The sequence below is a fragment of the Mobula birostris genome, chromosome 11 (genome assembly GCF_030028105.1).
Source record: "Mobula birostris isolate sMobBir1 chromosome 11, sMobBir1.hap1, whole genome shotgun sequence".
Lineage (NCBI taxonomy): Eukaryota > Metazoa > Chordata > Chondrichthyes > Myliobatiformes > Myliobatidae > Mobula > Mobula birostris.
The window spans coordinates 70,439,337-70,455,487 of record NC_092380.1 but is presented as its reverse complement, the minus strand read 5'-3'; the positions used below and the strand labels follow the sequence as shown (position 1 = coordinate 70,455,487).

The following is a 16,151-nucleotide window of genomic DNA, read 5'->3' as shown; positions in this document are numbered from 1 at the left end:
AGAGAAACCAGAAACAACACAACACATTACAGGATCCTGTAGCAGTTTAACACAATCTGATTACTTACAGAGACACATCATTCATCAAAATCTTGCTTTAAGGTACAAACTCATAAAAGACACCATACCTTATTATAAATACAAGCCTGATCCAGTTTTATAGTCAGAGTTCTAAAATTAAACTATATTACAAGCAACATACACAAAATGCTGGAGGAACTCAGAAGACCAGGCAGCATCTATGGAAAAGAGTACAGTTGATGTTTTGGGCAGAGACCCTTTGGAAGGACCCTCCAACATCTTGGATTTCCAGCATATGCAGATTTTCTCTTGTTTGTGATTGGATATTACAGGCAATCCTTGATTACATAAAGGACAATCCATAATAATTAACCGGATATTACAGGATAAACAAGCAAGAACAACTTACTTCCAAACTCACATAGCATACAGAAATCAATAAGTGAAAAACACAAGAAATATGCTGAATTAAAAGATGAAATTGAGAGACAGTGGAACATGAACAGGGTACACATGCTCTCAGTTGTAACATCTGCAAGTGGTATCGTCCAAATTCACTACAAAATAACATTAAACAATTAGGCCTACACAGCAATATTTATGTAAGTAGCTAGAAAGCCACAATACTAAACAGCACTAGAACAGTCCAAAGGTTTTGAGCAATTGAGAAATGAGTATGCTTGGCTCTGCCCATATCTCAAGTTTTACCAGCTTGAGCTCTGAAAAAATATATTGGTGGCGTCCGTTAGTCTTGCGAGACCATGGTTCTGTGCCTGGAAAGTCTTGCTTCAGTCTGTGTTAGAGCAGCGTCTGTTGTGGCTGTAGAGGCCCACACGGGAGTGACAGTCTCGGCTGCAGCGACTGCACTTGAAGGCGCTGTCCTCCAGTGTTGTCTTGGTGCTGATTTTTCAGCCAGTGCACTTTTCTTCAGCAGCAAGCCTCAGCTTCTCTTCTCTTTTTGGACCTCTGCGTAGTTCCAGCCTCCAGCGAGAGCAATCGCTTGCAATGTCCTCCCACCTCTCAACATTCATGTTCAGTGACTTCATGTCTCTCTTGCAGACATCTTTGAAACAAAGATGGGGCCGCCCTTGTGCTCTCTTGCCGGAGGTCAGTTCCCCGTACAGCAGATCTTTCGGGATCCTCCCATCTGACTTGCAATTACGTGGCCCAGACAGCGGAGACGGCGTTGTTGGAGCAGGGTGAAGAGGCTGGGTATCTGGGCATGGGCCAGGACCTCATTGTTAGCGACTTGATCAACCCACTTGATGTCTAGGATTCGTCTCAGGCTGCGAAGGTGTAAGGCCGTTCTTGTCTGGAGTAGAGGCTCCAGGTCTCGCTGCCGTAAAGCAATGTGCTGGGAACGCAGGCCCTGAAGACTGCAACCTTGGTGTGCGTCATCAGCTTTCTGTTCTCCCAGACTCTCTTTGTCAGCCTGGCGAATGTTGAGGCTGCTCGTCCGTTCCATCTGTTGATTTCGAGGTCTAGGGAGAGACTGTCCGTGATGGTGGAGCCAAGGTATGTAAGCTTGAGAACTACCTCCAGCTCGTAGTTGTTGATGATAATGGCAGGGGGTGGCGCTCAACACCTTGGCCCAACACGTTGGTCTTTTTCAGGCTGATGGTCAAGCTGAAGTCCTGGCAGGCTCTTGAGAAGCTGTCCATGAGGCATTGCAGTTGCTCTTCAGAGTGTGTTGCCAGTGCCGTGTCGTCTACACACAGCATGTCCCTGATGAGTACTTCATGAACCTTAGTTTTCGCCCTCAGCCGGGACAGACTGAACAGCCTCCCGTCCGATCTGGTGTGGAGGTAGACACCATCAGTTGATGTTCCAAAGGCGTGCTTCAGCATGACTGCAAAGAAGATGCCGAACAGGGTGGGGGCAAGCACACGTAATAATAATAATAATAAATGGGTGTATAAGTAATACTGTGAACATGAGTCCTTGAAAATGTGTCCATTGGTTGTGACATCAGTATAGTGTTGAGGTTATTCACACTAGATCAGGAGCCTGATGGCTAAAGGGTAATAACCTGGTAGAGTGGGACCTGAGCTCCTGTACCTCCTTCCCGATGGCAGCCACGAGAAGAGAACATAGTTTGACTGGTGGAGGTCCTTGATAATGGATACTGTTTTATCATGGCAGTGATCCTTGTAGATGCACTCAGTGGTAGGGAGAGATTTGCCTGTGATGGACTGGGCTGATTCTACTGATTTTTGTACACTTTTCTGTAATTGGGCTTGTGTGATTCCATTCCAGGCCTTCATGCAACCAGCTAGGGTATTCTTCACTGTACACCTATAGATGTTTGTTGAAGTTTTCGATGACATGCTGAATCTGAGCAAATTTCTACGAAACCAGAGGCACCATCATGCCTTCTTTGCAATGGTACTTAGGTGGTGGTCCCAGAGCAGATCCTCTGATATGGTATCACCCAGAAATTTAAAGTTACTGACCTCTCTACCTTTGATCTCCTAATGAGAACTGGAATATGGACTTCCAATTTCTTCCTCCTGTAGTTAATAATCAACCCTTTGGTTTTGCTGATGTTGGGAGAGAAGGTTGTTGTGGTACTATAAAGCCAGATTTTCAATCCCCTTCCTATGTGCCAATTCATCACCACTTTTGATTTGGCAGTGATGTGACCAGCAAACTTGTATACTGCTTAAATTGGTGAATGTCAGTGCATGTGATCATCAGCAAAAAGAAAGGGCAATTCTCAATATTCACTGTCGCCTGCCCTGCCTGAACATGTTTTCTTTCAGTGTTAATAAGTGAATCCGTATCTACCAAACTGAGGCAGAGAAAGTTCAGCTGTTTTGAGGAATGTGGGCGTTCCTTCCAGAAATATCTCTAGACAGTGATTTAAAGAATTGTTGTGTAGAAACTTACAATCTGATAGAAATCAGTCGGGAGAACCTTACCATATTTGATATCTCCACGAATAAAATATCTTTCAGTCTACAAAGACTTTATTGTTATATTGGTTCAGTCCATAGTCCACAAACTAAGGTGCAGAAATGATGAAAGTGAAACTAAGAACTTTTTGAAACTAAAGATCTGCAAGAACCGGCAGCACAGGAAAGAAAATCTTCTGTTTTAATAATGGGAATCTTAAGTCTGTCCGCCCTTGTGATGTCTTCCATTTTATATTCAGGTAAGACACCAGAGGTTTGCATTCTCTTGGGTCAAAGTTAAAAACATTGTTAGCCTGGACAATCAAATGTGGATCATGAATTGCTGTTTTCCTTTAGGCCGGTTTTCCAACACACTTGTAAAACCTGCCTTTTGCCACAGCATGCATCGATCTGAGTGATTTATCAAAATTTTAAAAACTTCAGATATTATTAATTAAAAACTAGTAAAAAAAGTTTCCAACAATTTCAAGGCACCATTAAACTATAAGGTTTAAGGATATTCATTTTGAAAATCTCATCAAAATATAGACGTTACATGCAAGAGAGCTAGTTTATGCTTTCTCAATCTCCTTCCTCTTCGTTATACCACACTATGTATACAATTTCAGGGAAATATATCTTGTACTATATCAACAAATCCATACTGTATTGTTGCCAAATTCACGATCTGTAAGCTATACATAAGAAAATTACACAAATGGTGGAATTTGATCTCTATGCCAGTTGTGTTGCTTACAATTCCAGTCATTAGTTCAGTATTACTTAACTTACAATTTCAGGTACTTAAATCTATGCATACATGAACGTATGCACAAAAATGAATGTATATTTTCTCTGTACATTTCCCTTTATTCCTTTAATAATTACAAAAATAAAAGTATTGCTTAATTATGCATAATCATAAAGTTACCTTTTAATGTGTACTGTAATAATGTCACTAACTTTTCTTACTGATTTTTTAAACTCTGTAGCACTTAAATGGTTGAGGATTAGACAATGATAAATATTTCTTGGTGTCTTGAGTAAGTAAACGATAGATAGATTTTCAGTGTGTAATCAAATTGCATGGAACTGAAATGATCTTCATCGGTAAAACCCTGACTTCCCCAAGAAAACTGTTCCAAATCAGTGGCAAGTTTTCTGGATGCACATAAGCCAATTTTCCTCTTCCTTTTCATGCTTTCAGATAAAAGATTATTCATGGCCTTGTTCAAATTGCCCATCTCTTGCCTGACGTGTCTTACTCAGTGCTGCAATTGTCAATGTCAAAGCATCTGACTTCATGAGTTACGACAGCAAATATTGTGACCTTGGTGCTTGTAGTTTACCAGCATGATGAGGTTTGGTACTGGAATGAGAGTGAAGAAATGTGGCATTCTGCAAGTTAACCATAAATTGGAGCTGTGGAATTTTCACCTGAGAGAAGTCCTCATCCTGATACAAGTGTCGTTTTAAATAAAAGTTCAGGGTTATTGATGCTTGTAGGACAGTGTAAGTTTATTATTTCTAAATAGTATCGATAAAACTCATTCCATTTCGGTTTCTTTAAGTTGGTATGACCAGTGGTATGCTGAGAGATTGATGGCTGGGTCCTCTGCTATTTGTCGAATACACTTAGTTGTCATTTTATTAGGTAGACCTGTACACCTGCTCTCTAATGCAATCACATGGCAGCAGCTCAATGCATAAAAGCATGCAGACATAGTCAAAGTGCTCAGTTGTTGTTCAGACCAAATATTAAAATGGGGAAGAAATGTGACCTAAATGACTTTGGCAGTGGAGTAATTATTCATGCCAGATGGGGTGGTTTGAGTATCTCAGAGACTGCTGATCGTCCCTGATTTTCTGGCACAGCAGTTTCTAAACTTTACAGAGAGTGGTACGAAATCAAAAAAATCATCCAGTGAGTGGTATCTGTGTGGGTGGGAACTCCTTGATAATGAGCGAGGTCACAGGAGAATGTCCAGACAGGTTCAAGCTGACAGGAAGGTGACAGTAACTCAGATAATCACACATTACAATAGTGTGTGCAGAAAGTTATCTCTGCATGCACAACACGTCAAACCTTGAAGAGGATAGGCTACAGCAGCAGAAGACCATGAACATACACTCAGTGGCCACTTTATTAGGTACAGGAGATACCTGGTAAAGTGGCCACTGGGTGTATATTAATGATTTAGATGAGGAGGTAGGTGGCACGAGTAGTAAGTTTGTGGGCGACACCAAAATCAATGTGGTAGACAGTCATGAAGCTTGTCTAAGATTACCTCAGGAACTTAACCAACTAGCAAAATGAGCAAAGGAAAGGCAGGTGGAATTTAACTTGATAAAGTTTACACACATCTCTCAAGTACCCTTGCTTGTCTTTCTATTAGTTTTATGTTTATTTATTTGTTTGTTTCAGTCTTAAATCCATCCCGCAGTGTGAGGGAGTAAAAATCTCTGCGTTGTTTGGAATCACAAAACATAACAGTGGTAGAATCAAGTACATTAAGGCAATTTAAGAAACCCTTAGGTAAGCACATGGATGACTAGAAAATGAAGAGCTATGTAGGAGGGAAGGGTTAGATTGATCTTAGAAAAGCTTACAAGATTGGTACAACATTGTAGGATGAAGGGCCTGTACTGTGCTGTGGTGTTCTACAGTATGTTTCATGTTTTATACTTGAAGTCTGAGGTAATGCATTTTGAAAAGGTAAATCAGTGCAGTACATGAACAGTGAACGACAGGGACCTGAGGCTTGTTGTGGAATAGAGAGGCCTAGAGGTACGAGTACATATAGCAGTTTCCTGAAAATGGTGACACAGGTACTGTGTACTATATGACAAAGAAGGCATTGGGCATGCCTTACTTCAGCACATGGGGTATTGAGTACGAGAGTTCTGATGCCCTGTTGCAGCTTTACAAAATATTAGTGAGACTGCTCCTGGGACTTGTGTGCCATTTGGTTGCCACACTACAGCAGGTATATGATAAGCAAAAACAGCACCAAAAGAACTTGCAAAGATATTGCTAGGCCTGGAGGCAATTCATGAGGAGAAGCTGTAGAAGCTGGAACTGTTTTCCCTGGAGTGAAGGAGTCTGAATTGTGACTTTATAGCTCAAGGGGCATGGATAAACCCATTGCCCTGGTTAGGGGAGTCTAAAACTACAGAGCATAGGTTTACGTTTAGAGGAGGAAAAATTAATAGGGAACTGAGCTGCAAGTTTTTCACACAAAGGGTTGTCGGTATACGAGTCAAGCTGCTCGAGGGTACAATTACAATGTTTAAAAGACATTTGGATAGGCTCATGGATAGGAAAGGCTGAGAGGGATGTGGACTAAATGCGGAAAAAAGGGACTAACTCAGGAGGACACCTTGTTCATCACGTGCAAGAGGCTTTTGCCCTCTGATGTATATCTCTATGGCCCTTTGACTCCACTGTTCTGAAAGGACAGTCCTACCAACCTATCCATAGAATAATAATACCCTGAAGGAATCCAATCGCAAACAAGAGGAAATCTGCAGATGCTGGAACTCCGAGCAACACACACAAAATGCTGGAGGAATACATTAGGCCAGGCAGCATCTATGGAAAAAAGTACAGTCGATGTTTTGGGATGAGACACTTCGGCAGGACTGGAGAAGAAAAGCTGAGGACTGGATTTAAAACATCGGGGAGGGGAGAGAGACACACAAGGTGATAGGTGAAACCTGAAGGGGGAGGGATGAAGAAAAGAGCTGGGAAGTTGATTGTTGAAAGAGATACAGGGCTGAAGAAGGGGGAGTCTTATAGAACAGAACAGAAGGCCATGGAAGAAAGAAGAGGAAGGAGGAGCACCACAGGGAGACAATGGGCGGGAGAGGAGATAAGGTGAGAGAGGGAAAAGGGGATGGGGAAAGGTGAAGGGGGGGAATTACTGGAAGTTTGAGAAATCGAAGTTTCTGCCATCAGGTTAGAGGTTACCCAAACGGAATATAGGGTGTTGTTCCTCCAACCTAAATGTGGCGTCATGACGACAGTGGAGGTGGCCATAGATGGACATATCGGAATGGGAATGGGTCGTGGTATTAAAACGGTTGGCGACCGGGAGATCCCACTTCTTCTGGCGGACAGACCGTAGTTGCTCGGTGAAACCCTCCCAATCTACGTTGGGTCTCACCAATATACAGGAGGCCACACTGGGAGCACCATACACAGTATACGACCCCAACAGACTCACAGATGAAGTGTCACCTTCACTGGAAGGACTGATTGAGGCCCTGAATGGTAATGAGGGAAGAGGTGTAGGGGCAGGTGTAGCACTTGCTCTACTTGCAAGGATAATTACCAGAAGGAAGATCAATAGAGAGGGACGAATGGGCAAAGGAGTCGCTTTGGGAATGACCCCTGTGGAAAGCAGAAAGTGGGGGGCAGAAAGATGTTTTTGGTGGTGGGATCCCATTGGAGATGGTGGAAGTTATGGGGTATTATGTTCTGGATACGGAGACTGGTGGGGTGGTAGGTGAGGACAAAAGGAACCCTATCTCTGGTACAGTGGCAGCAGGAAGGGGTGACAGCAGATGTGCATGAAATGGAGGATATGCGGTTGTGGGTAGCATTGATGGTGGAGGAAGGGAAGACCCTTTCTTTGAAGAAGGAGGACATCTCCTACATTCTGGAATGAAAAGCCTCATCCTGAGAGCAGATGTGGCAGAGACGGAGGAATTGAGAGAAGGGGAAGGTGTTTTTACAAGTAACAGGATGGGAGGAGGTATAGTCCAGGTAGCTGTGAGAGTCCATGGGTTTGTAATAGACATGAGTAGATAAGCTGTCTCCAGAGACAGAGACAGGAGAGATGAAGAAAGAGGAGTGAGGTATCAAAAATGGACCAGGTAAATTTCAGGGCGGGGTGGAAATTGGAGGCAAAATGAATGAAGTCGACAAGTTCAGCATGGGTGCAGGAATCAGCACAAATGCAGTCATCGATGTAGTGTAGGAAAAGTCCCTCCCCACTGATCTCCCTCCTGGCACTTATCCTTGCAAGCAGAACAAGTGCTACACCTGCACCTACACCTCTTCCCTCACTACCATTCAGGGCCTCAATCAGTCCTTCCAGGGGAGGCGAGACTTCACCTGTGAGTCTGTTGGGGTCATATACAGTGTCTGGTGCTCCTGGTGTGGCCTCATGTATATCGGTGAGATCCGATGTACATTGGGAGTCCGCTTCACCGAGCACTTACACTCCATCCGCCAGAAAAAGCAGCATCTCTCAGTGGCCACCCAATTTAATTCCACTTCCCATTCCCATTCCAATATGTCCATCCATAGCTTTCCCGACTATCCTGATGAAGCCACACTTAGGTTGGAGGAACAACAGCGAGTAAGCTGTTTATTCTGTTTGGATAATGGCATGAACATTGATTTCTCGAACTTCCAGTAATGCCTCCCCCCTTCACCTTTCCCCATCCCCTTTTCCCTCTCTCACCTTATCTACTCCCCTGCCCATTGCCTCCCTCTGGTGCTAAACCCCCCTCTTCTTTCTTCCATGGCCTTCTCTCCTCTTCTATCGGACTCCCCCTTCTCTAAACCTGTAGTATCTCTTTCACCAGTCAACTTCCCAGCTCTTTACTTCATCCCTCCCCCTTCAGGTTTCACCTGTCACCTTGTGTGTCTCTCTCCCCTCCCTGACGTTTTGAATCCACTCTTCAGATTTTTTTCTCCAGTCTTGCCGAAGGGTCTCAGCCTGAAACGTCATTTGTACTTTTTTCCATAGAAGCTGCCTGGCCTGCTGAGTTCCTCCAGCATTTTGTGTGTATGCCCTGAAGGTAGTTCCATGTATTTTATACAATGTAAAAGTTTTTCACGTTGACAAGTTCTAACACCTATGTAACATAAGGAAAGCAGAATATTTTTATTACAATTCCTCCTACTGCTCAGCCATAGTCCCTTTTCAATATCTGCCGATGCAGAACAGCAGAAAGAAAATCAGAGGGTGATTGGATTTCATTCACACTGGTCAGAGGCCTCCATTCTGAAACACAGCCATCCACAACATCCCTCCTGATATAGGGCTTAGACCCAAGATGTTGACAGTTCCTTTTCTACCACAGATACTGCTCGATCCTCTGAGTTCTTTCTGCAGATTGTTTGTTAGTCTCCACTGGCGACCTCTGACTTCTTCCACCCAACCAATTTTGTAACTAGTTAGCTGCCTTGTCCTGAACCTTCGTAATTTCACTATCCAGACAAATCTACCATGTTTGAACAACAAATGGATTAAGCATTCATCATATATTCTTCTGTCTATTTGTGATATTAAAGCTAATCAATGACTTACTACTTTAACTTATTTTAAAGGTGGTTTGAAATTGGAGATATTTTCCTCTCCACTGGAAGTTTCAGTAAATGAAGATGTTCTTCTAAAATGCATATACAGTAAACCAGAACATGATCTCAGACATGTAGCTGTTCAATGGTCTTATAAATCTCAAACATCTCAGAAGGAACTGTATATATTTAATGGAGGGATTCATCAACCCAACAGAAGAGGTGCACAGATTTTTGAAGATGCATTACAGAATGGAAATGCTTCACTTTACCTCCCGAAAGTACAACTTAATGAAGAAGGAAATTATACCTGCACTGTTTACCTAACCCCAAATAAAGGTGAAAAGACTTCAAAGATGCTTGTTTCAGGTAAGAAAAGGATCTTTCACTTTGCTCATTAATAACATTATTAGTCATGTTTATTTGCTGATGACTTTGCAACGTAAACAACCAGATCCCATGTTGCCTGCTACCAGAAGTGTCTGTGAATAGGGAATAAGAGTTACAATTACTGATATCAGTCAGATTCATTCTGCACAGGCATCCCAAGGAAAGGGATTCCTGTCTGTGTTGCTCTTTTCTTCTTTCTCCTCTTCCTTCTTGTCATTCCTTTGATCTTCTTGTTCTTCTCCCTCAACTGATTGTTATGTTGCATTTGATAAAGTTTGGCTCTAAAAAGTAACAATCTTGTGTAGTGTGCAGTAGACCATCACTAATTTTGACACCCAGTCATATCTTGTAGAACAGTTCAAGTGATGGATGTTTTAGTCCAGTAGGCCACTGACCCACTCCATCATGCTTCACGTGAAGCACATACGTTATATTTTTATGGTGATTGCATGTGCTTGGATTGTGTGTCACAACTATCTGGCCTTGGAGCCAGCCTTTTACCTACTGTGGCAACTCAAATAAAGATGGCTTTCTGCAATGACACACACTGAAGGCTTCATATCTGGTGCTTGTTCTGGAGGTCATGGGCCAGTTAGATCTGTTCAAATGTGAGCTTTGGCTAATGAGTGGAATTCCAATTTTGTAACTTTAGAATTGAATCACCTTTTCACACTGACATGCAACAATTGAGGAAGTTTGGTATGGGCCCACAGATCCTAAGAACTTTCTATAAGGGCACATTTGAGAGCATCCTGACTGGCTGCATCACTGCCTGGTATGGGAATTGTATCTCTCTTAATCACAGGATTCTGCAAAGAATGGTGTGGACAGCCCAGCACATCTGTAGTTGTGAACTTGCCATGATTCAGGACACTTACAAAGACAGATGTGAAAAAAGGGCCAAAAGGATCATTGGGGACCCGAGTCACCCCAACCACAATCTATTCCAGCTGCTATTATCCAGGAAATGGTACCAGAGCACAAAAGCCAGGACCAACAGGCTCCGAGACAGCTTCTTCCACCAGGCCATCAGGCTGATTAACTCACACTGATCTGAGTGTATATCTATGTTACATTGACTGTTCTATTTATTATAAATTATTATAAATTAATATGATTGCACATAGTACATTCAGACGGAGACGTAACGTAAAGATTTTTACTCATGTGAAGGATGTAAGAAAAAAAAGTCAATTCAATTCAATTCCGTTCAATAATGTCAGGCCCTCTCTTTTTTGCATACTTAAGGTAGATCTAAGTGTGCAATCATCAGAATGCTTTCCAATAGTGAATAATTTCAATTCAGAATTCCTTGGGAAATTGCAGTGCGTTAGAGCGTCTACATAAATGCATGTTCATTCTTTTTAATTAATACCTTTCTCTATAACGATTGTATTGTTGTATTTGGGGATTGGCCCCTCCCATCCTTGGACTGCTGAGAACTGCCTGTCCGTACCAGCAACACTATTTATAGAACATGTCACTCAGGGACGTGAGCTCTCTCTATATATATTTTTGTGTGACTGTATGTTTACTGCTATCCATATGTGCAATATGAGCATTGTGTTGTGCATGACTGTTTGTATTGTGTTTTGTGCCTTGATCCCAGAGGAATACTGTTTCATTTTGCTGTTTTCATGGGTACTCATGTATGGTTGAATGATAATTAAATGACGTAGACACTCCACCGCATTTTTAACAGTTAAAGTAAAAAAAAGTAAGAAATATGTAAATAAACAAAAAGAACAACAGCTTAAAGCCTGAATGCATAGAATATAGTTTTCTGGTCCCTCATTGCTGATGTCAGTAAGCTCTAACTAGAGTACTTGATAATATATATTAATCATGAACTTATTCTGTTCTCTCTTCCACAGTCAAACCAAAAGTCAACGTATTTATGCAAAAAGAGGAGAACTTTGCAATATGTGAAGTGAAGGAATTTTATCCAAAGGAAATTACAGTCAGATGGTTAAAAGTACTAGATGAAAAAGTGGAAGATATTTCAAAAGATCAGTCTATTGATGATATCGTTATGGACCAAAGTGGGACATTTAGTCTTATCACTAAAGTAAGAGTAGAACCGATGGCGAGTAGTTCTGCCAAGTACATCTGTACAGTGAAGCACAAAGAGTTCCATGGAAATTTTACACTGGCAAGCAACATGGCTAAAGGTAAGATCCAATTGGAAAAGTATACAGAATTTATTTCTAATATGTTGCCCCGCAATATTCAAGCTTCCCTGATAATCCTCAGATATGCAGATTGACCGTGGAGCAAATATTATTATCAGCTCAACCAGCAATCACACTGTTTATACAGAAGATGTGAAAATGAGTAATTTGAGATTGATTCTAATTTGCCTCTAATTGAAAAATCCAAAGAGATAGAAATATTTTTAGGTATATGCTTCAGCTGATAAAAATGTAGTACAGAGACAATTAGAATTAGCCCAAATACACATGTAACATTCATTCATAAAGGTGTCAATCTTCAGCTATTTCACATCTTGAAAATAAATATAATGCATATAATTTGTACCACTAATTCATGCAGGGGATATATCAAACTGATAAGTCAAATAAGTTCACATTCTCATGAATATTGTAAATTACATAGTTTATTCATTTTTCAAGTTTTCAAAAACATGCTTGTTTTAACAGAACAAGAACAAAGTAAGCTGATTGCTGGAATTATCTTTGGCATTATCATACTACTTTCTGTTCTGGGTTTTGGAATTTGTATCTGGAAGAAAATATCTAAAGGTAACGCTTTTCTCGGTTTATAAAGGTTGACTGGAGTATGAAAAATAAAATGCTTAATTATCTGTTGATAATTTATTAAAATCTATTTGTTATCTGGAGCTTAACTCAAAGTTGAAATTATAATAATTTCTTAAAATTTAATCAGAATTAGAAGACTTTTTTTCTCTCTTCTGCAATATCATCCACTAGTCTTATTATGATTCTCACGGATTAACATTTTCATCACAGTTTTCAATTCGGTTTTGAATGAACTATTAACGGGTTACTGATGCCATCTTAGTGATTTAAACAAAAGTCACTAGTATTCTGATAATTAAACACTAATTAAATTAGGTAAACCTATCTGAAATATTGGAACACACATTAAAGTTGCTGGTGAATATTGGAATGTATACATTAATTGTGGACACATCATTTTGTATTTTAAATTCAGACACAATAATCAATAATTACTTTTACTTTGTTACTTCATAAGCAGTGCCTTGGGGTCAAGGATGACTTACTGCCTTCTGATTTTGTGCTTTCTGAGTTTTGTGCCGCGCCATATTCTTTTGCACTCCAAAGAATAAAGATTGAACTGCTTTAACCATTTGTAATAAGAAACCCTTTCATTCCAGATATTCACATAGTCAATCTCTTCTGGGCTACCTCCAATGCTAGGAAGTCTTTTTTCAGTCTTCCAGGTGTAGCCTCACCAATTCTTTATATTCTGTCATAATAGTCTGTGTTTCTAAACTTCTTGGTAACAAAGGCCGATATGCCACTTGCCTTTCTCACTTCTTGTTGCACCCGCCTGCTAACTTCATGCTGTTTGTGCTCAGGAACACCTGGATCCCTCTATACTCCCCCAGTTATAAACAATCTCTATTTAAATCAGAGCCTTCCTTTTGATTCCTCTTGTCAAAGTGCATGATTTCACAAGTGCCCACATTAAACATCATTTCCCTTGTTTTCACTCATTTACTTAACTTATCCGTCTCCTACTGCTGAGTCCAAACATTCCCATCAGAGATACAAGAGATTCTGGAGATGCTGAAAATCCAGAGTAACACACACAAAATGCTGAAGGAACTCAGCAGGCCACACAGCAACCATGCAGAAGAATAAACAGCTGATGTTTGGAACAAGAATGACTTATCAGGACTGGAAAGAGAGGGGATAGAAGCTAGAATAAGTGGGGAAGAGAAGGAATAGAAGCTAGCAGGTGATAAATAAAAGATGCCAGGTGAGGGGGGAAGTTTAGTGGATCAGTGAAGTGTGAATCTGGGAGATGATACGTGGAAAAGGTAAAGAAGGAAAGAAGGATAATGGATCACGGGAGAAGGAGGAGGACGGGCACCAGAGGGAGGTGAGGAGAAGAAATGGGATAAGTGAGGAGTCAGATTGGGGAATGCAAGCAAAGAGAAGGAGACGAGGAGAAATTAGTGGAAGTCAGGGAATTCAAGTTCATGTTCTCAGGCTGGAGACCCCTCGGATGGAATATGAGGTGTTGCTCCTCCAAGCTTAGACTGGCCTCATTGAGGCAGTAGAGGAGGCCATTAATCAACATGTTGAAATGGGAATGGGGAGTAGGCCGCCAGGAAAACCAGCCTGTTGTGGCAGTCAGAACAAACCTCCAATCTACATCAGCTATCATTGATATAGAGGAGGCCACACTGTGTTTCTCAACACAACATATCTACCTTCATAAGTCTACCTTCATATTAAAGACAAACTTGAATAACTCAGTGTTCCCTTCATTAAATTATCAGATGGTAGATATAAATAACACCCCACTATTTCACATTTCTCTGTTAAGCTTTGGATGAACATTTATTTTGTCTGGTTCTATTTTTTTAAAACAAGACACAGTACATTCAGCTAATATTGCGTAACTTAATACAAATTAAATAAAGTCAACATAATGTTGGAAAGTAATCAATAATGGTGATGAAAACATTCAATATTTTACTATGCAAATACAATTTTCAATACTTGCTTCCTGTTTACTACACTTGGGTGGAGAAAACCTTCCCACTAAACAGTTATCAAATATTATTTTAGATCTAATAAAATACCGATTATAATCTAATTGCAAGCCTTTAGTCTGTTTTATGTATGAAATGCACATAAAATGTTTTTGGATATCCTTTAAGTTGTTTACACCTATTTCAAGGGAATATCTCACCACTCAGCAAATGGGATCAAACAGTTCAATATGCAAATAACCTCAGCTGAATTATCATCTTCTGTGTGTGAGACTACACAATATTCACCCCTTCAATGTGCTATTTTATACATCCAGGATATTTCAAACTGGACACCAGACAGTTATCCATTGGGAGAAGCTGCTGCAGCTTCTAAACTAACCAATCACAATGGAATCGACTTTCGACAATCAGAATAAGGCTCACCCCCACAGGACACAGCATCCTTCGAAAGTTCCAAATGTGATGATCCAACCCTCAGACTAGTATGACTCTCACGGACTCCTAACTTATATATAAACCACAAAGGCACAATACTCAGAACTGTAAACCCAGTAGTCACTTCCAGTGTGCTATAGGAGTCCATCAGCCCCCCTGTGCCCCAAAAGTTCACCAGCCCCACCCTGGAGTGTAATAGCCAATAAGCTGGACCCCATTTACTTTTATCCATGGACTCTGAGGTATGATCTACCAGGTGAGTGATGTTCACCAACCCATCAGGAATGTAGGTGCTGCTTTCTTAACCAACAACAGGACAGGTGCCACCTTCCCTTGTGAACAGGTAATCCATCAAAATCAGTTCCTGGGACAGTCTGGTCATGCTATGCTGAGAAAGACTATCATTCAAAATATCCTTCCTTCGTCATAGCTTTCTTACTGACCAGCATGGGCAAGGTGCTCATCCAGGTAACTGGGGTGGCATACAAATGGCACCACATATCAATGGTTGGCAGATAGAAAGCAAAGGGTAGCAGTGAATGGGTGTTTCTCGGAATGGCAGGTGGTGACTAGTGGGGTACCACAGGGCTCTATATTGGGACCACAGCTGTTTACGATTTACGTCAATGGTTTAGAGGAAGGCATTGTGAATAACTTCAGCAAGTTTGCTGATGATACTAAGCTGGGTTGCAGTGTCATGTGATGAGGATGTTAGGAGAATTCAAGGTGATTTGGATAGGCTGGGTGACTGGGCAGAAACTTGACAGATGGCGTTTAATGTGAATAAGTGTGAGGTTATTCCTTTGGGACCAGAACAGGAAGGCAGATTATTATCTGAACGGTGTGGAGTTAGGTAAGGGAGAAATACTAAGAGATCTAGGAGTACTTGTTCATCAGTCTCTGAAGGTGAATGAGCAAGTGCAGCAGGCAGTGAAGAAGGCTAATGGAATGTTGGCCTTTATTACAAAGGGAATTGAGTACAAGAGCAAAGAAATCCTTTTGCATTTGTATAGGGCCCTGGTGAGACCACACCTGGAGTATTGTGTGCAGTTTTGGTTTCCAGGGTTAAGGAAGGGCATCCTGGCTGTGGAGGAGGTGCAGCGTAGGTTCACTAGCTTAATTCCTGGGATGTCCAGACTGTCTTACACAGAGAGGTTAGAGAGACTGGGCTTGTACATGCTGGAATTAAGGAGATTGAGGGAGGATCCGATTGAGACATATAAGATTATTAAGGGATTGGACAAGATAGAGGCAGGAAATATGTTTCAGATGCTGGGAGAGTCCAGTACCAGAGGGCATGGTTTAAGAATAAGGGGTAGGTCATTTAGGACAGAGTTGAGGAGGAACTTCTTCTCCCAGAGAGTTG

The 16,151-nt window shown here is 41.3% G+C and overlaps 1 protein-coding gene across 1 annotated transcript in view; it reads left to right on the top strand.

Moving 5' to 3' along the window:
- Window positions 1–2,920: 2,920 nt before the first annotated feature.
- Window positions 2,921–16,151, top strand: part of LOC140205172 (uncharacterized) — a 56,722-nt gene continuing 43,491 nt past the window's right edge. The window contains exons 1-4 of the mRNA XM_072272469.1: window positions 2,921–3,175; window positions 9,259–9,597; window positions 11,493–11,789; window positions 12,279–12,380. Coding sequence (XP_072128570.1) covers window positions 3,124–3,175; window positions 9,259–9,597; window positions 11,493–11,789; window positions 12,279–12,380 — 790 coding nt within the window. The 5' untranslated portion in view covers window positions 2,921–3,123. The remainder of the gene's footprint in view (window positions 3,176–9,258; window positions 9,598–11,492; window positions 11,790–12,278; window positions 12,381–16,151) is intronic.